This window comes from Macrobrachium rosenbergii, chromosome 42, assembly GCF_040412425.1.
Source record: "Macrobrachium rosenbergii isolate ZJJX-2024 chromosome 42, ASM4041242v1, whole genome shotgun sequence".
Classification (NCBI taxonomy): Eukaryota; Metazoa; Arthropoda; class Malacostraca; order Decapoda; family Palaemonidae; genus Macrobrachium; species Macrobrachium rosenbergii.
In genome coordinates, this window is record NC_089782.1 from 55444329 (window position 1) to 55465074 (window position 20746).

General features: G+C 37.5%; 1 protein-coding gene across 5 annotated transcripts in view; it reads right to left on the reverse strand.

The window, feature by feature from the left end:
• Nucleotides 1-268: 268 nt before the first annotated feature.
• DNApol-alpha73 (DNA polymerase alpha subunit B) overlaps nt 269-20746 on the reverse strand; it is a 172547-nt gene continuing 152069 nt past the window's right edge. For all 5 annotated transcript variants that reach the window (XM_067086508.1, XM_067086507.1, XM_067086510.1 and 2 more), the window contains 2 exons: nt 1171-1357; nt 269-689 (listed from right to left, as the gene is read on the reverse strand). In XM_067086508.1, the coding sequence (XP_066942609.1) occupies nt 543-689; nt 1171-1357 (334 nt within the window). In that variant the 3' untranslated portion in view covers nt 269-542. The remainder of the gene's footprint in view (nt 690-1170; nt 1358-20746) is intronic.

Sequence of the window (20746 nt, forward strand, 5' to 3'; positions counted from 1 at the left end):
TTAATACCATTAATTGCCTGAAATATTTTTAACCAACTACTATGGAAGAACGGATGAAGAAAACAAAGATGGAACAGAATGAATTTGATATATGCTGTTCTGCAGCAGTCGCATGATCAAGCAAAATTTCATAGCAAAGGGACGAGCATTACTGTGGATAGCACCTGTTCCAATCTTTGCACCCATCCTGCTTTGGACAGTGTTTTCAGCAAGACTCACTGATCTGTAGGCTATACAGTTGGGGTTGTTCCAATAACAAAGGCTACTGTAACTTATTTTAAACCCTTTATTTCTTATAAAATTATAAAAACTAGCAAGATATTATGTATAAAAACTGGGTTACTCTGAAATCAAAATAACTAGACAACCTGAAATTTTTCAAGTCAACAATTACATAAAAGTAATACTGTACATTCATATTAATATTTAGTTCTTTGAAATAATGTACAAGTGCCTCTGGGCAAGAGAAACATTTATATGGCTGCTAAGAATTTCTAGGTCTTTGTAAGAAGGCTTTCTGATATGAACAAGTGGCATTTCCTTCACACTTTAACTATCTGAGCATTGACAGATCCCACCATCGATCCTCTTTCTTGGGATGGAGGATGCAACTCCAGTCTTGCAAAAGTTCCTCCAACTAAACCTTTGGCCAGCCGCTCAGGATTTACCACAACACAACCCTCTAGGTCCTGAAGTAATATAGAATCAACTATTAAATGTCAGTACTCTCTCTTTCGATGGTAATTCTCTGCACAATTCACAGCATCAAAATACCAAAACAAAACTAATAATATAAATTATAACTTAGTTAATCTGATTTTTAGGAAAGCTTGAGCATGCCTTAGTAAAAACATATATAATCCTTAATGAAGTGCACAAGTCACAGCTTCAGAATACCAAAATAAAATTTAATACAAAATATAAAATAGTTACAATATACTTATTAGCAATAAAGCATGAGTTACCAAAAACATAATCCACAGCAGCAGAATGTAAATATTTCCTTTTGAAAACTATAAATGACAGTTTTATAAACAGCCCATATTTTTATTTTCATTATAGCACAAAAAACCAGTAAATTTACTGGATAACAAAACTGTAAGATTATTATTCATGTCTATGATATGTCACACCTTGAATGTTTATATATTAAACGATCAAACCACAAACCCTGATGAAGTATCGAAGATCAGATGGAAGGATGAGGAGGTGTGGTGTACAAGGCAATCGAGCATGAGTTTCCATTTGGTCTAGGTCTACACACATTCCCTCTGGAGGGGGATAAAGGGGATAAAGACTCTGCTGTCGGAGGATGTGACTAGTTAGACGACCCAGCCGATCAGATCCTTGGGGGGGACTGCAAAACCATAAAATGGCAGTACATGAGCAAAAAGACTGTCAAGATTTTCACAGAAATATGAGATGTACCAAACATAATAAAAAAAAAAATTGTTGATCTTTACCTGTAATGGAAAAATATGAATTTTCTAAGTAGATTAAATACCAAGACATTTCTAATCACAAAATGGTAAAACTGCCTATGTAACATAAGACCTTAAACACGGAATTTATATTTAAAGTCTACAACCATAACCTAAAAATTACTTCATCATGACACTTCATGCACTCCATCTCAACGAAACCAAGGATATACTACACTACTAATCTTGATCAAACAAGAGTAATTTGCACTGATTTTAGAAAAAACCTACTTGACATTTATATCACAATATCCTTATATGAGTTCCTCCTACACTACAAATAGTACTAAGGGTTCTAAGCATTGTCCTTTCAGGCCCAACTGCTCTGCATTCTTCCTTTTATTTTTCATCTGTCCCTTTTTGTATCTTCGAGTCTAGTTGTCCAATAACTAACTTTGTCTGACTCCAATATTCATACTTCAGCCAAGCTCACTGAATCTGTAAAGGGCTTAGTGGTCTCCTTGAAACTATTTTGGAACTCCGTATTGACAATTCCTAGTAATGTTGACTGTCTAATTTTGGGTTATTGTCCAAGGCTGACAAGCAATGATGTTTTGCATCAAGAGTTGATTTCTCATTTTTATACACATAATGGAGAGTTTTGAAATGTATGAGAATGACTTATCACTTCATCAAGTGTAATAGTCATACACGCAAGCTGAATACAGTAATACTGTACAGATAATCTCTTAGGTCTGAGATTATATTAAGTTGAAAAAGGCAAACTGCATTGCTTATAGGACCAGACAACGATGTCCTAATAAAGTTCCTAACATGCCTGACTAATTTTCCAATGGATATAAAATGCAAAACTACTAGATCTACAATGGAAAAAACAAAAACTTGAAAAGGTGACTGAAACAAAATTATAAGAACTTAAAAAACAAAATTATAAGAACCTTAAAATTTGGTCACCCTTGACAGCAAAGAAATGTAACTGATTTGTATTATAAGGGTTACAAAAGTGTGCAGGCAGTCCCCAAGCTTTCATCACTTTTTTTTATTTTTATAAATTTTTTAAAGTTGACATCTGACTTAACCCCTTGTGGAAGGGTAACATACATCTATGTTTACATATAGCTTTGTGGTGAAGTCCGGGCAACATACATATATGTTCAAGATTTCGCGCCATTCAGTTTGAATGAATTTTGCAGGAGAAATGTTTCGATCACTTCCATGGGCCATAACTGACTTCTGGCAACTCACAATGCCAGTCTCTAGTAGCTCAGCAGAGGATGGAAAGAGATCAGCCTGACTTGAGATGTCCTGAACCCAGGGCATTTCTTAAATACTGTAATAATATGCTCAAAATCTGTTACTAATTTTAGTTCTTATCTGTTATGATATTGTGTCAGCTTTAATAATAATTTTACAAAATAAGATAAAAAAAATGAGAAAAAACACTTATAACATGGTAAAATTAGCATATTTTTATGACTGTCTTTTGTAAAAGAGGCCCCCATGTGGGTTTGAAAATATTCACTTCCAACTTCCCAAGGAAGGTACAGAACATTTTTTATAATTTTTTTTTTCTTATACCATGTGCAAATGCAAATCTCCCTCTTTCCATTAATTTTTTTTTTTTAATTGGCCATCCTTAAATTTAGCCCAGTCCAGGGGTTTGCTTAGTATATATTTAGCCTGGACTGTGAGGGTTAAGTTGGATTCTGTGGTGGCATTTAAAAGTTTGGATTTGTGATGAGGCTTGTGTTTTTGGAACCATTATACTGTGTTGTCATTTGTGCTTTTTTCTTTTCAGTTTGGTTTGCGTGTTTTGTTAGCAAGTATGTGATTGCCTGAATATGTATGTTTGTTTTTTCTTTTCTCTTACTTGAAGCTTGCTTGAGCGTGTTACGGCTGAGTGATTGGGCTTCCCTTCACCTGAACTGTAAGAGCCTTCGTCTGTAACAGGATACTTCCTTAGCAGAAGCTATTCAGGAGTAGATATCTATTGAAGGGAACTGCCGTGAAATGTCTGTGTTGGCGTTGTTGTTGGCCTACCTTGTGGCTGTAGCATCTGATGAAACATAGTATGGTGCAAAAGTTGATGCAGTTACAGTTACTTCTAAGGATTAGGGAGCCTGAGGCCGGTAGGCATAATGTCAGTGTTTACAGTGTGAGAGAATTTCCCAGGACAGAGGAAAGTTAGACAGACATAAGCTAATTTGTTCCAAATTAATTGCTGTTGATTTGATCATGAACAATCTATTGTAATTTGAGCTCTATTTGCAGTGGTCGTGTACAGTACTTCTTTTCATGAAGCTACGTAGAGTATTTGCATTTATGTAATTTTGCAATGTTTAAATGAATTATTGAGTTTTATGTGGTTTTGAGCCCAATATGTTTTGTTAGAGTAGTGAAATGAAGAGTGACTTTGTGTACAAAGACAAATTGTTGTAGAAGTGTGTGTCTCTTTATTGTTTTGCACCAAACTACTAATTTAATAACTTCTGTACATACATTGTTTGGTTGATACTGTATGCAGTTGGAGTATTCGTGATGATTTTTTTTTACTTGCTGTAGTACAGTGGGTCACCACTAGATCACGGATCAACAATCACACCTTCAGTTAATTGCTGGTTTTTCTGTGGAGCTTGTCTCCAAATGTATTGCAGAAAATCCACTTATTCACAGATTTTTTCATAAAACAATATTCACTAATTACAGGCAGTCCTCGGTTATCGGCGGGGGTTCTGTTCCCGACAAGGTGATGATAACCGAAAATTGGCGATAATAGCACTAATTCCCAGTTACCAGCACTGGTATCCCGTTACCGGCGTCAATAACCGGGGATCAGCGCCGATAACCAGGAATCGGTGTCGAAAATCCAGTTATCGTCGTCGCTAGACAAGCGCTGTAAAACCTGATCGCCGATAACCAGGGACTGCCTGTACTCTATTTTCACTTTATTTTCACGACTAAATACATTTTTTATGATAAAAAATAATTTACTTATTTTCAAATATTAATACAGTACTAATGTAAACAGCAAAATATCAGTACAATGCTAACTGAAAATCCTGCAAAATCACAAGACAGCTTACCAATGTATTGTACATAAATCCCTCGGTTCTCTCTCTCTCTCTCTCTCTCTCTCTCTCTCTCTCTCTCAGTATACATATCCTTTAATGAAAAAACAGCAAAACATCAAGAAAATGTTATTTCATTTACAGAATCCATTTATGCTGTATTATACTGATTCATTATTTGTAAACTGTTTTCACTGTAGGTAAGTGGTGCCCCTTTTTTTTTTCTTTCTATGATTTACTGAACTTTTACTGAACCATACTTAATTACAAGTTTAGTTGACTCTATGATTATCACACAAATTATAACAGTACACACAAGAATATTTTATAACTGCTGATGTTTCATCTCTGATCACCGTAAAAATATTTAAAATCCGAATTTCATACATAAGCAAGACAAGGTAATACTCTCTTCCTCAGCAAGTTTAACAAAGTCTTGTCCCCAGCTACTGTACTGGGACTTCAAATGTAAACACCAGTTCTCTCACTCTCTCTCAATTAAATATGAATTACTATATCATAAATTTCTATGTACAAAATGATAAACAATTCCATTAATACATTCATTTCTTTTAACAACTGAAAAATTATTTTCCTAATTCTTTCAGTAGCAGGCTCAATCTGCTGATTCTCAGAACCTAAACTTTACAAATGTTGAGACAATAATTTTTTTTATACATATTACAGTAAACACCCTGTATTCGCATGGTATGCAAACCCCCGTGAATGGCTAAAATCCTCGAACACTTAGAACCCTTCCAAAAACACTTAGAACTCCCTATTTTGATAGTTGAAACACAAAAAAAAAAAAAAACTAAAAATGCTTATGCAGGTACTATCCTACTTACCATGGGGTTAGGTTCCAAAAAAACCCATCGTTTGTTGGAAAAAACATATCTCGAATACAGCCTAGCCTACACTAGGGCATTCAGTACCATTTATACATACAGTATATGGCAGCCCAGCCTACACTATACTCTATACATACACGGTATAGTAATTAATAATATCAGCTAATTCTGGAGATTCATGCAGTGACCTATGGTAACTCAGTACAAAGAGAAATTGAATAACAAACAAGAATTAGCATAGCCTATGCTATGGTATATCGCATACATATACGGTAGCCTAGCCTAGATTATACTGTACTCTATATTCACATATCGTATTATACAAACATCAACATAACGAATATGCATCTTTTCCATGGATCTTTTAAATGTTAAGTGTTAATTTACTGTATCCAGTAATATTGTTTTTGTATTAAAAACTGCGATCATAGCGATCAATGTTTTGGTTTGGAAATCAATTACGCGGTAAGTTTATTTCACCGTATTTAACCCAGTTCAGTGTTTTTCTTGCTTCTAGTTAGCGTAAATGAATCTCTAGATACTTTATTTATATAAGGCAAGGTTATTTTTTGTTATACAAAGTGTTTTTAAGTCTAAATATAACTTAAATATGTCTCGCTGTGAAATTAATTTAGCTATTTTTTTCGTTAATAGAGGACGTTGGCCGTTTGGGGCATGTCTGTTTTTTGTCAAAAAGTCTAGATTCCATTCGCTATTTTCACTTGAGGTCGTCATAATACAAGCTTTACATATTTATCGTTTATCAGCTTAAAAATAGCAGTAATGTGTTCTTTCATGGCCAATAGTTTTGATTAAAATACTTTCCCTCCAAGTTTAATTACGGTCGAGTTTCATCCATGTTGCTGATGCACGATAATTTATAGTCATTAGCAGCTTGAACTTGTTTTCTCAGCTTCAGCTACAATTTTCAGCTTGAATTTAGCAGCATATTTTCTTGCTGATCTTTTATCCATACCAAATAAGGGCATAATGTAAAAATATGGGTATAATGTAAAAATATATCAGTCCTATTCTACTTAACGTCATTTGTACTATCTACGATAATGGTTTACCACAGTATGATGTTTGAAATACAAGCAAAATGCCTGTTGTTATCCGATTTGGCGATAGCAAAACAACAGTTTCTCATTCGGTTGTTTATGGCTGTACGCATTGACGCAAGAATATAATGTTACTAACAATACTTTTATCATTCTCTTTTGCCTTTCTAACTAGAAGATAGGATAAAGAGATGGAGCAAAAGAAGTTGGTCTATTGTAATTTGGTCTCTCTCGCTGCCTGATTGTATGCTGCTGCCTGCACCGCGCAAAATTTAAAAATATTTTATAAATTGTCGTATCGGTATTAATTGCTTACCCCATTGCAAAATCAAATTATCGTAATTCGAGCACTACCTGGGTACCTGTGTATTTTGATAGTTTTATTACAAAAAGTGCAGTTTGTCATGAAAATGAGATGAAAATACAGTGATCAGTGAATATTTCTCAGTGAAAAATACCGTGAATGGGTAAATTTTCAGCCAATAATGCGTATATATATATTCCATAGAGAAATCCGCGAACAGGTGAGTCAGCGAATCATGAGACCACAAATAAGGGGGTTTACTGTACAATGATAACAAATCAATATAATATGTACTACCCCAGACTTGCGCGATTCAAGGTGCACGAATTCACAGACGCGAACATTTCGTTGGAACCTAATTAATTGTCATACACAAGTTTTTCACAGACACGCGAACACTTAAGAAACCTGGGAAACCCTGCAAAAGTGTTTGTTTAATTTTTAAGTACATTTACAAGTTTTCAAGCTTTTATTTGTAAATTAAATAACATTAGATAATAATCTCTCTCTCTCTCTTCCTGAGATGAGAAAATTTTTATGGCACAAGTATAAATGTTTATTTGTTTTGTATGATAAATAAATGATTTATCTAATAAGTACTAATTTTCAAATTTTCAAATAATAATAATAATAATAATAATAATAATAATATAACTGTCATTACAAAATTTATACTGTATGTATTTTAGACAAATAAATATAATTCCCTGATCTTTTGTAAAATTGTTCAAGAGAAGCTCGAGGACAAAGCTGTCAAAATGTCATTTTAATATGACAGGAAGGGGAAGTGTTGCCGATAGCCTGTCAAAGGATTCCTGTGTAATCTCTCTCTCTCCATAATAATTCATGAATAATTTCACTCTCAACGTAAGGAAAACAATTATCTCTTTTTCCTCTCTTGTTTGTAGTTAGCGCAGACAGTCAACAACTGTAAATGCGCTAGTGTGGCAAATATTACATTCTAAAACATACAGACATAACTAAGAGCTGTATTAGTGCAAATAAAAAATGCTGTTTGTTCATGAAAAATCATTTCATAACAAAGAGAAAGAGATATCAAGTAGTTCTTAAAAACGAGGTTGAGACTTCTAAAAATAGATGGATCGGAAATGGGAGAAAGAGAAATAGTACATATACGTAATCTTCACACTCCTATATTTTTACGTTAACCAGAAAATTTATTTTTTTTTAAGGGTAATGTATTAAGCTAACTTTAAATGAAATTACAGTAACCTTAATTTCATTTAAAAGTTATCTTACTACTTTGGGAGCGTGATTAGGGTCATATTTAGTGTTTAAACTCTAGAAATAAGCATTTAAAAGCATTTTCAAAGACTGTGCCAAACTTACGTGAAAATTTGTTTTGCACAAGGGGTTCTGGAACCTAACCTTGTGTAAGTTCAGAGTATGACTGTAAATGGACTCTGTAAGTGAAATAGCATTTTATCAACATTTTGCTGTGTTTACATTAATATTAATATTTGAAAATTAGTAAATCATTGTAACATGTACATACACAAGAGAATATTTCATCACTGTTGATTGCATTTATAATTTGGTATTTTTTGATAGCGTAGCCGCTTGTTTTGTCCTCACGGAGTTATCTTCCATGGTCTACCAGAACTCCATGATGACCAAATTAATATCAAAGAATTCTCTTCTAGTTGGTCTTTTTGGCCAGGTATTGTGTCATAATGATTAACATTGTAACACTTCATGGAGTATATAATGGACCCAACGATAAGAGGGCACTCTCCCTTATCTTCAGCAAAGCTGAACCCAATTTTTCTAATGTCAAAAGAACCTCCAAGAAAGAGAAGTGATTACTGCGCATGCCCTCTTGTTTACAACCGGGCTGTTAAGAAGCCAAAACTCTTTTGGTCTATAGCAAATGGTTCACGTCATTACCAGGGCTCCGAAAAAATTTGACTTTTTCTCCTATTTCATTATCGAGGATCATGGAAGCATCAAAAATAGCAAGATAAGTGCTTAATATTACGTTCCAGTTAAAAGTTTTAGTTTTAAACTTTTGGAACTGATAATTTGTTTGTAAAAGCAGGAACCCTGCTCGTTGATTGCTACCTAGTTTTGTAAAGCGAAAATTGTTTTAAATTCTAACTACATGTTTTAACTAAAATAAATGTTCCACAACTTATCATAAATATAGAAAATCCTTTCAGATTATATGATGTCTGCAATAATCTTGGCCGTAAGTGAGAATAATTTAGACCAGCTTAACCCTTAAACGCCTACTGGACGTACCATACGTCGACTAAAATTGTCTGTTGGGTGCCAAGTGGACGTACGGTACGTCGACTAAAAATGGTTTTTAAATATTTGCGAAAAAATAATTATAGGCCTAGTTTATAAAGGTTTTAAATCACGTGCCTTGAGGATGCTGGGAGTTCACGGATCACGCTGTTGTTTTGTTTATAAGCGTCACCCAGATGCGCATGCGCGAATTTCTTCCTTCTCGCACCAGAAAGCATCAGTGGCGCATCGTCGGAGAGCGATATCTTGACGCATCCGTGTTTTGCAGAACTTTGGCGAGTGTTTGCGTATTTGTGAGGCAACAGGACATTTGCAGAGATGTCCCAACGTCGTCAGGACCGTGAAAGGCGCATATTGCCTGTCGGTAGTGAGCGTGTGAGACGAGTTTTAGACTGGGATGCTGGAGAGGGACCAAGCACCCAAGATGACCCAGCTTCTCAACGCCATGTTGTGCGGCCACGTGTGACCGAAGGGGACCAAGGACCACATCCCGTGCCTTTTCTAGTAACAATCAATCATTTTCCTTCATTTGCAACAAACGGAGTCTCTAGCACAATATTTCGATTTATGGTGAATTTTTGAAAAAAACTTTTTCCTTCCATCCGCGCACGCGAACTCTGCTGAAAATCCTAGCATTTCTTGAGTCACCTTGTTGTAATTTTTTCGCCGTTTTATATTATTCGTTACATAAAGTGTTATACATCAAAATGTGCGCAATTTCATGTAGAATACAACAAAAAATAAATCATTCTTTTAGCTTTTAACAGTTTTGAAATATTTTCATTTAAATCACGATAACTGACAAAATTTTAACATTCGGTCAACTTTGACTCGACCGAAATGCTCGAAAAACGCAATCGCAAGCCAAAATTCTTACATTCTAGTAACAATCAATCCTTTACCTCCATTTTGCAACAAACGGAAAGTCTTTGGCACAATATTTCGATTTATGGTGAATTTTTGAAAAACTTTTTCCTTCCATCCTCGAGCATAAACTCCACTGAAAATCCTAGCATTCTTGAGTCACCTTGTGTCGTAATTTTTTCGCCATTTTATATTATTTGTTACATAAAGTGTTATACATCAAAATGTGCGCAATTTCATGTAGAATACAACAAAAATAAATCATTCTTTTAGCTTTTAACAGTTTTGAAATATTTTCATTTAAATCACGATAACTGACAAAATTTTAACATTCGGTCAACTTTGATTTCGACCGAAATGCTAAAAAACGCAATCGTAAGCCAAAATTCTTACATTCTAGTAACAATCAATCATTTACCTTTATTCTGCAACAAACAGAACGTCTCTAGCACAATATTTTGATTCATGGTGAATTTTTGAAAAAACTTTTCCTTCCCTCAAACATTTTGAACTCCACTGAAAATCCTAGCATTTCTTGGTACCTTGTTGTAATTTTTTCGCCATTTTATATTATTCGTTACATAAAGTGTTATACATCAAAATGTGCGCAATTTCATGTAGAATACAACAAAAAATAAATCACTCTTTTAGCTTTTAACAGTTTTGAAATATTTTCATTTAAATCACAATAACTGACAAAATTTTAACCTTCGGTCAACTCTGACTCGACCGAAATGCTCGAAAAACGCAATCGTAAGCCAAAATTCTTACATTCTAGTAACAATCAATCCTTTACCTCCATTTTGCAACAAACGGAAAGTCTCTGGCACAATATTTCGATTTATGGTGAATTTTTGAAAAAAACTTTTTCCTTCCATCCTCGAGCGCGAACTCCACTGAAAATCCTAGCATTCTTGAGTCACCTTGTCGTAATTTTTTCGCCATTTTATATTATTTGTTACATAAAGTGTTATACATCAAAATGTGTGCAATTTCATGTAGAATACAACAAAAATTAAATCATGCTTTTAGCTTTTACCATTTTGAAATATTTTCATATAAATAACGATAAATAGAAAAAATCAACCTTGGTCAACTTTAACTCGATCAAAATGGTAAAAAATGCAATTGTAAGCTAAAAACTTACAGTCTAGTAATATTCAATCAATTTCCTTCATTTTGAAACAATTGGAAAGTCTCTAGCACAATATTTCGATTTATGGTGAATTTTTGAAAAAAAAATTTTTTACGTCCGTGCATTACAAATTCATGCATCATTTTGTGACAATATTTTCTCTGTGTTGCTTTAATCATTTTACAATCTGTTATATACCAAAATCATTGCAATTTAGTGTACAATACAACTAAATAAAAAGTAACTCATTAGCTTTAACCGTTTTGCTTACAGCACGATTTGTATACAATTATGAGTTTTTTTTTTTGCTGTCATATATTCCAATATTTATATATTCTAATGATATTTTTTTTCATTTCTGATGGTTGCATACTAAACTTCAGGCAATGAGAAAAAAAGGAGCCAAAAATGAACTCTCAATCTTAAAAACTAAGCGTGCTGTGAGTTTTTGAAAAAAACTTTTTTTCCGCTTCGGCGCTGGCTCCCGAACGCCGCCGGCATACGGGAGGCGTTTTTGTAAATAGAGGCTCGGCGTTTAAGGGTTAATAGTGGATGTTGTCTGTAGCCTATGTCCTAGGATTACGTATCCTTAAGTGGCCTAGCTTAGACCCAGGACCCTAGGATCAGGTAATAACAATATCTGGGCAAAATAAATTGATACCCTAACATTAAGGCTACATAATAGTATAATTTTTTCCTTTTATATAAGCCTGTGCACTCAAGCATGAGCTAAATAATCCAGGACTTAGCCTAGGCATTACCTTATATCAAGGTAAGTGATAACTTTTCACAAAACATCCCATTTTTGGACTAAATTGTTAGCCTAAACCATGTAACCTATGACTAAATGAAATAGTAATCTGTGCTGGATGAGATGGTAACCTTGCCTTAAGGCTTCATACTAAGGTAACTGTGTAATATGTAACCCATACCCTTATATGTGAATTAAATAAACCAGATTAGGCAGTAGCCTAGATTAGAGTAAGTTATAGCCTGGCTATTAGCTTACACATTAGTGAGTTACTGTTTTATACAGTTTACCAAATATCCTTGGATTGGATATAAACAACAACCTGGGTTAGAAAAAAAATAGTAGACTAACTATAAGGTTACATATTAGTAATTTTCTATTTTTATACAGCCTATACATTTATGAGTGATCTATAATAATCTGGATTAGGCAATACCCTATACTAGGTAAACCTTTCAACGCCGACTGGAGGTATTTTACGTCGACAAAAATTGTCTGTCGGGTGCTGAGTGAACGTAAAATACGTCGACTACAAAAAGTTTTTTTAAATATTCGCAGAAAAATACTTATAGGCCCAGTTTGCGAAAAATTTTAAATCACACGCCTTGAGGGATGCTGGGAGTTCACATATCACACTGTTGTTTTGTTTACAAGTGTGACCCAGCTGCGCATGCGCGAATTTCTTTCATCTCCCACTAGAAAGCATCAGCGACGCATCATCAGAGAGCGATTTCTTGACGCGTTCGTGTTTTGCCGAACTTGTGCAAGTGTTAGCGTACGCAGAGATGTCCCAACGTCATCAGGACTCTGAAAGGCGAGTATTGCCCGTCGGTAGTGAGCATGTGAGACGCGTTTTAGACTTGGATGCTGGAGAGGGACCCAGCACCCAAGGTGATCCATCTTATGAGCGCCACGCTGTATGGCCACGTGTGGCCGAAAGTGACCGTGGGCCCCAAGGGCTGTACCCTGTGCCTTTTACGACCCCTAGGAAACATTGGGGTGTCCTGAGAGGCATTCATAAATATTTGGGAGGCCTCCAACAAAAGGACATTGATGATTACTTGTTGGAGCTCGATCGAGAGCTGGTGAAAAGTCCTCATTTTAATGGCAGTTGGTCATCTAGTGACGAGGACATCATGCCCAACGTCAGTGATGACAAGTATTTTCCCCCAATGTCCGTACGAGAGCCAGAGCATGAAAGTGAACTCGAGTTCAGTGGTTTTAGTGCTTATGAGGGAGAGTCTGAGGAGGAGGAGGCACCGATTGTGGCTAGTGGGGACGAGACAGAAAGTGATGGTGAAAGTGAGGGAGATGGGCCAGTGGGGGGGGGGGGGAGAGTGAAGTTGTGTTCCAAGACGTGCCCATAGAAGGTCGCAACATCACGGCAGCCTAGGTGAAGGCCGTTCATCCAAAAGTGATCAGGGATGGTTGGAGGACCCCACCCCACCTAACATGCACCCATTCACGGCAGTACCTGGGCTGACTGTCCCTGTGCCTCTCACTGCACTGGGGTTCATTCAGCTCTTCCTTACACAGGAATTGCTGGAATACCTCATTACAGAGACGGCGGATTACACTCGGTACTGCCGTGAGGAACTGCAGATGACGTTGTCTTATCGATGGCGGGGCTGCAACCTCACGGACATGGCGCATTTTTTGGGGCTCCACATTTTTTTTGGAATGATGCCTGCTGCCGACGTCAGGCAATATTGGAGGTGGAATTTTTTTTTAAGTACGCCCAATGTGCCCGGCATTATGCCCCGTGATAGTTTCCTGCCGTTGGACAGGTATTTCAACACCTTCAACCAAAGGGCCACACCCCGGAATAACCCAGATCGCCTCATCTTAGTCCGCCCAGTGTTGGAGTACATTCGTGAACAGTGCCAGTTTCTCGTGGTTCCTTCCAAGAACCTTTCTTTGGATGAGGGGATGATAACATACAAAGGATGTCTAAGCATAAAAGTGTACAACCCCAAGAAGCCAAAGAAATATGGTGTGAAGTTATTTTTTATTACGGAATCCAACACTGGATACGTCGTTGACTTCTCTGTGTATTCCGGGGTCTTCTCCACGCTGCCTGACACTGTCTTCGGTCTTGTGGATCGTTTCCGTAAACAGGGATACCACCTGTTTATGGATAATTATTATAACTCGGTATCCCTGGCCCAGGAACTGTATGAAGCAGGCGTGCACATCAGTAGTACCCTTCGGTTGGTGCGTGGGGCCCCGAATGTCCTCAAGAAGTTCGCTAGCCACCCGCAACATCTTGCAAGAGGAGAGACAAAGTGGCGGCGGGAGGGAGATGTCTTTGTCATCTGTTGGAAGGGGGTCCGACTCGTGCCCATGATTACGACCAGTCATGAGCCCATCCAAGAAGGGGTCGTTCAGCAGAAGAGGACATGTCAGCAGGGCTGAGTTACGAATGAGTAGTTTCGTGTCCAACGGCCTACTGTCATCGGGCACTACAATAGGCACATGGGAGGAGTTGATCCCTTTGATCAGCTCATCCAGTATTATCCCTTCGCCAGGAGAACCAGGAGGTGGACACAGAAGCTCCTCAAATACCTCCTTCAGTTGGCCCTCCAGAATGCCTAATCTCTACTGTGGGTACAATTCAGACACTCGGAGGTTGTCCCACATCCAGTTTCTCGAGGTGGCCGGGAATGCCCTCATAAACTTCAATCCTGAGGAGTGGCCTTCCAACACCATCCCCCTGCCCCGAGCTCCAGATCTGCCCCGAGAGGATGGGGCAGATGTCGCTAGGAGGGCCAACCTCGGTCATCCTGCTCCTGCCGACGCCGCCCTCCCTGACATTCCAATGTCCCGTCGGGTAGTGGACCCTGTGTCGGCTGCAGGCAGGGGATCACACACTGGAGCCCCTAGAAGGGCATAAGCAGAAACGGTGCCAGGTGTGCCATATGAATGGCAGAAGAAGAGACACCTGGTTCGTCTGTCGCACCTGCAAGGTAGCACTTTGCAGGATCGGGGAGTGTGACCACAAATACCACGCTGCAGTTATATATTGGAGTGCGCCTACCCGAGGGACACTGGAGGGCGTAGCGGACCGCCGAAGGGCGGCCCATCTGCAGTAGGGGCGCACGTCTCCCTCCTCCACCTGTACCTCGTCATGTCTAGAGGAAAAAATACAAGACTCTTTAATGGAGGAGGGAGAAAACAAGAATAGAATGAAGAGTTAGGATTACGAGTGAGTATTCTGCATTGATTTTATATTTAATTTTATATTTATTACAAGTTTTTATATATCTGTATTTATTGGTGTTTTGTATATTATTTTGTTTTATGCAAAAAAAAAAAAGTTTTTCACCTGCATTCCTTTTATTTATGTATTCGTACCAAAATAAAAAAAATATTATATATATATGTGTGTGTATGTATGAATGTGTATATATATATATATATATATATATATATATATATTATAATATATATATATATATATTATCTTTTTTTTTTTTTTTTGGTAAGCAAAAAATCTTACATTCTAGTGATATTCAATCATTTACCTTCATTTTGCAACAAATGGGAAGTCTCTAGCACAATATTTCGATTTATGGTGAATTTTTGAAAAAAAATTTTTCCTTACGTCCGCGCTCGCTAACTCTGCTGAAAATCTCAGAAATTCTTTAGTCACTTTGTCGTAATTTTTGCACCGTTTTCTATTAGCCGTTACATAAAGTTTTATATATGAAAATGTGCGCAATTTCATGTACAATACAACAAAAAATAACTCATGGTTTTAGCTTTTATCAGTTTTGAAATATTTTCATATAAATCACGATAAGTGCCAAAATTTCAACCTTCGGTCAACTTTGACTCAACTGAAATGGTCGAAAAATGCAATTGTAAGCTAAAGCTCTTACATTCTAGTAATATTCAATCATTTACCTTCATTTTGCAACAAACTGGAAGTCTCTAGCACAATATTTTGATTTATGGTGAATTTTTGAAAAAAGTTTTTCCTTACGTCCTCGCATGCTAACTCGGCCAAACATCTCAGAAATTTTTAGTCACTTTGTTGTAATTTTTGCACCGCTCTCTACTGGACGTTACATAAAGTTTTATATATCAAAATGTGTGCAATTTCATGTACAATACAACAAAAAATAACTATAACTCATGGTTGTATTATTTTGTTTTAAAATATTTTCATATAAATCATGATAAATATAAAAAATTCGACCTTCGGTCAACTTTAACTCGACCGAAATGGTCGAAAACTGCAATTGTAAGCTAAAACTCTTACATTCTAGTAATATTCAATCATTTACCTTCATTTTGCAACAAACAGGAAGTCTCTAGCACAATATTTTGATTTATGGTGAATTTTTGAACAAAACTTTCTTTCCGCTTCGGTGCTAACTCTCAAACCCCGCTGGCATACAGGAGACACTTTTGTAAATAGACGCTCGGCATTTAAGGGTTAAGAAAGAACAAATAAGCCTAAAATTGTATATAAACAGTATCCTAGGCTCAATAAAATAACCTAATTTTTTACGACTCAGTAGCATATCTATAAGGTTACATACTAGTAGGGTCTTACGTAGCCCATATCCTTAGAGGTGATATAAACCTAGAACAGGCAGTAGCCTAACCAGATTAAGTAGGAACCCCTTTTTAAGGAATATTCCACTATTAGCCTGAAACAGCGATGGCCAAACATCAGATACAAGGGTAGTCTCGGCCACATAAAACAGAAAACCAGATTAGAAAAGGATTATTTTCTGTATAGTTTATAGCCTTAAGTTTTAAATAAGCCTGGAATAGGCAGTGGCCTAGAATATATTAAGTGAGGACCTTCTAAGAAATCCTCTATTCTTAGCTTAACGTATATTATACTAGAAGCATTAACCTAAGCTATACAAAACAGTAGCTTGGGTTAGTTAAACAAATTAGTTCATAGCAGTTAGTCTGAATGGCATGACAATTAGGATTAAAAATTTCACTTAGCCTCTGCAAAAGGACTAACAGTGTATAAGTAATACAGCCATATACAGGTATGAAAACTAACCTAAATCTTAGAGCATTTAAGTTAAGATAGAAATTTAATTAAATGTATTACAACTGCACACTTGTAATCAAGTTAACCTGTAATATGGAAACTATATGAGAAACTACAGAAGTGTCCCTCTTTTAAAAACAATTAATACTAACTAGCTTCTAATAACATCTCGTTTTATATCACTACAGGGCTGCCATTAGGCAGAATCCTCAGTTCAAGTGTTCTGTAGCAAATTGCTCAGTTCACTTTTTGCCAGTGGGTACAGCCCATACCACCTGCCATGAGCATAGTCCTTGTAAAAACAAGGAAAATTTGTTTGGTTGCCGGATGTGGGCATGATTTGTAGTATGCTCCTAGCAGCAAGTTTTAAGGACTTTTAAAACAGCTCCTTTTAAGCTGCCTCAATGGATCCTAGGGTTCACAGTAGGGGTGAGGAAGGAGGTGACCATATCTTTCCAGCAGAACTCTGCAAGCAGATATTTAACCCCTTTCTCAGAACATAAATGTTTGGGCCAAAACCCAGTAACATCATTCCCCAGTACCTCCCAAGTTAACCCCGCAGAGGAAGTGGAGGAATCTTTACATGGGGTTGATATTCTTACTAAAGAATATGAAGTGGAATTGCCACTGAAATGTCCCTGCTGAACCCAGAAGGATCAGGGACACAAATTTTAGCTAGCCAAGGGAGAAACTTCCAAAAGGAATTCTATTCCCCATGCAGCACTATTGTTGCTGAATACGATCTTTCCCCAAAAAGGGATACTAGGATTCACGTAACTCCAACTGAAATGACTACATTTTCGGGGGGTATAGTAACTTACCCAGGACTTCTGCCCCTTGATTATCAGGCAGTTACAGTTCAGCTGCTGAAGCTCAGTTAGACTGTGCAAGCTCCCCCAAAAGGGATAAACAGTTTGCGGCATTTGATCAATTCCGTAAGAAAACTGAGTATCATCAAAGATGCCCTTGCCACAGAACGTCAATATATGAGGGACATGGAGCATGATTCCGAAAAGGAAAGTAAGTCAGTCATGTACACTCCAAAGTGTAAAGTACTACATCCTGTAACTGAAAAGTGAATGTGGATACACATGCTGCCCAAACAAAGTCTATGTTAGAATTCCGACTGGAACCAACAAAATGGCCAGTTCAAACTACAAATCTTCAGATCAAAACACAATAGGGGCTCCAGTACCCACCCCTGATGATACTGATAATCCTGGTGAGACGCCTCAATGTGCGTTTTCTCTCGATGGCTAGTATGTAATTAATGAGAGAAAAACCAAGATTGAAGTTGTACATGTAGAATTTACAAACAGCAGCATTCCCTTAAACAGAATGGCGTCGGATACCATCTTCACCAGACATGGAGAAACCACTAACAGAAACAGTTTTCTTATGTGTGCCTTTACCAGGTCAACGAAAAATGGACCTCTACTTCCATTTTGAATAACACCCAAGTTGCTCATCAAGTAGCATCAGGCCTTCTGTCCTTTCACTTTTAAAAGTATTAATCATGTGAAGACAGATTTTCAGAATTTGTAGTGACTACAAGCAAGAGACAATAGCAGAATTAAAACCAACTGCCACTGCATCACAGTTTTGGGAAATTCCACCAAGGTATGGGCAAATCACCTTTTACCAGCTCAACGAAAAATGGATCTCTACTTCCATTTTGAATAAGACCCAAGTTGCTCAACAAGTAGTTCCAGCCTTCTGTCCCTTCACCTTCAAAATTATTAATCATGTGAAGACAGATTTTCAAAATTTGTAATGACTAAAAACAAGACACAAAGGCAGAATTAAAACCATCTGCCACAGTCATCCCAGTTTCGGGAAATTCCATCAAGGAATGGGCAATGCTACAACTCCCTTTTGAAAGGAAAAAGCTCTCTTAGATAAAGCTACGCAGGAGTTTGGGACCCCTATGAGAAGACTCTCCGAGGGAGTCTCATCAGAATTTTATGCTAGGCTCCGACTCCTTGGTATTATAACCTCTACCACCTTGCTGGAAGTTGCCATCAAAAGGCTTCCACAAGATTCCTAGACAATTTTTGCTGTTGAGGCCAAAAGTCTTATGAGAACCCGATGGGAAGCACTCTGTGACTTCCTAGAATGATGCATAAAAGTGTGAATGGAAGCATTGGAGGGCTCTATCAAATCACTCTCCAATGTCACTGCATTATTACATTCTAACCCCTTCTGTGAGACCTGTTTGAAGAGTCTGTTGTGGCTCAACAAGCATGCCCGCCAAGAGAATTGCACAGTGTACGCCCTTCTGGGGAAAGGGGAATTCCTTTACCCAACCGCAAAAAAGACTCGCTTTGATCAAAAATCAAATATGCTTTCAGTCACCCCTAAAAGTTTTCCTCAAAAAACAGGTAGGTGGTCAGAAGGGACAATTCCCTACAAAGGGACAACATCAACAAAAGCAAGGACATCCTTTTCACAAAGCCCAAAAACCCAAACCATCTTCTAGGGGAAAAGAAAGCAACACCTGGAATGTCTATCAAAGGCGAAGGCAGAAGGGGCAGATAACAATAGGTACTGTATGGTTGGGGGTCGGATTTGACAACATCACAGACAATGGAAGTTTTCCCTGTGGGGGGACAGCATTATTTATATATGCAGAAAGGCTCTGTTAATGGAGCCCATAGAGAAACATGCGTATATTCGCCACCAAGTACAGTACATCTCTTCAGTGTCCTCAAAAAGGATTCCTCCAAAAGAAGAGTAATCCTCAACCAATCAACACTGAACAAACACAGTTTTCCAAAAGTTTCGGATAATTACCACTGCCTAAGTACATTGAATCATTCCAAAAGGGACTTGGACAGTTTCTATAGATCTGAAAGATGCATACTGGCACGTCTCTACAGCCGTTCTCTTCCGCCTCTTCCTAGGGTTCTGGATAGGGAAAGATACATACAAATTCAAAGTCGTGCATTTTGGGCTAAACATTGCCTAAAGAATATTTTACAAAATTACCAATGGTATTTGTTCAGGAACTCACACAAAAAGGAATACAGCTAATAACCTACCTAAACAACTGGTTGATCTGGGGGCCCACAAGAAAAGAGTACTTGAAAAACCTAACAGCAATGGTCAACACACTACAGTTAAAAGGTTTTATAATACATCTGACAAAATCCCACCTCACACCCAGCAGACACTTTCAGTGGCTGGGACTGTGTTGGGATACTTTTCTCGGCCTGTTCTCTCTCCCCATCATTCTCAAAACAGAATAAGGGAAGTCCTCAAAAGGTTCTTTGCACAACCCAGAGTTTCCAGATGGCAATTAGAATGTACGGTGGACCTACTGCAGTTCACATCAGTGATAGATCCAATACTTAGATTGCAACTGAAAATGTGAACAAATTCTGGCTATCACATGCAAGATAAAAAGATGCAAGCCTGACCTCATCAAAAGATTAAAAAATTTTGGGGAGATACTTCAGCCTTGGATCTGGAAAGAATCTCTAACAAAACAGGTCACCCTGACTCCTTCTGTATGAGTGACAATACACACAGATGCCTTGTTGACAGGTTGGGAGGACATTGGGAGGATCGTCAGGTGGCAGGAGGTGATCAGCTACTTTGAGGAATTCTTATATCAATTTCCTGGAGCTGATGGCTGTCTTTTTGTCACTCAAAAAACTCAAACCTCCAGAAGAGAGAGACAACTTGACTACAATATCCTACATCAAGAGGTCAGGATCACGTTCACCTCCTCTCAATATGATAAAGCTAGCCATCCTTCGGATGGCGCAAGCAAGGAAGTGGCACATGTCTGCAATTCACCTCACAGGGGGTCTCATTACAATAGCAGACTCTCTATCAAGGAAAACAACAGCCTCAACAGAGGGAATATTGGACAACCACTCTTTTCAAACAATAGCCAACATGCTTCCACAACCAGAAGTGGACCTGTTCGCCATGTATGAGAATCACAAACTCCTAATACATGTGTCTCCAAACC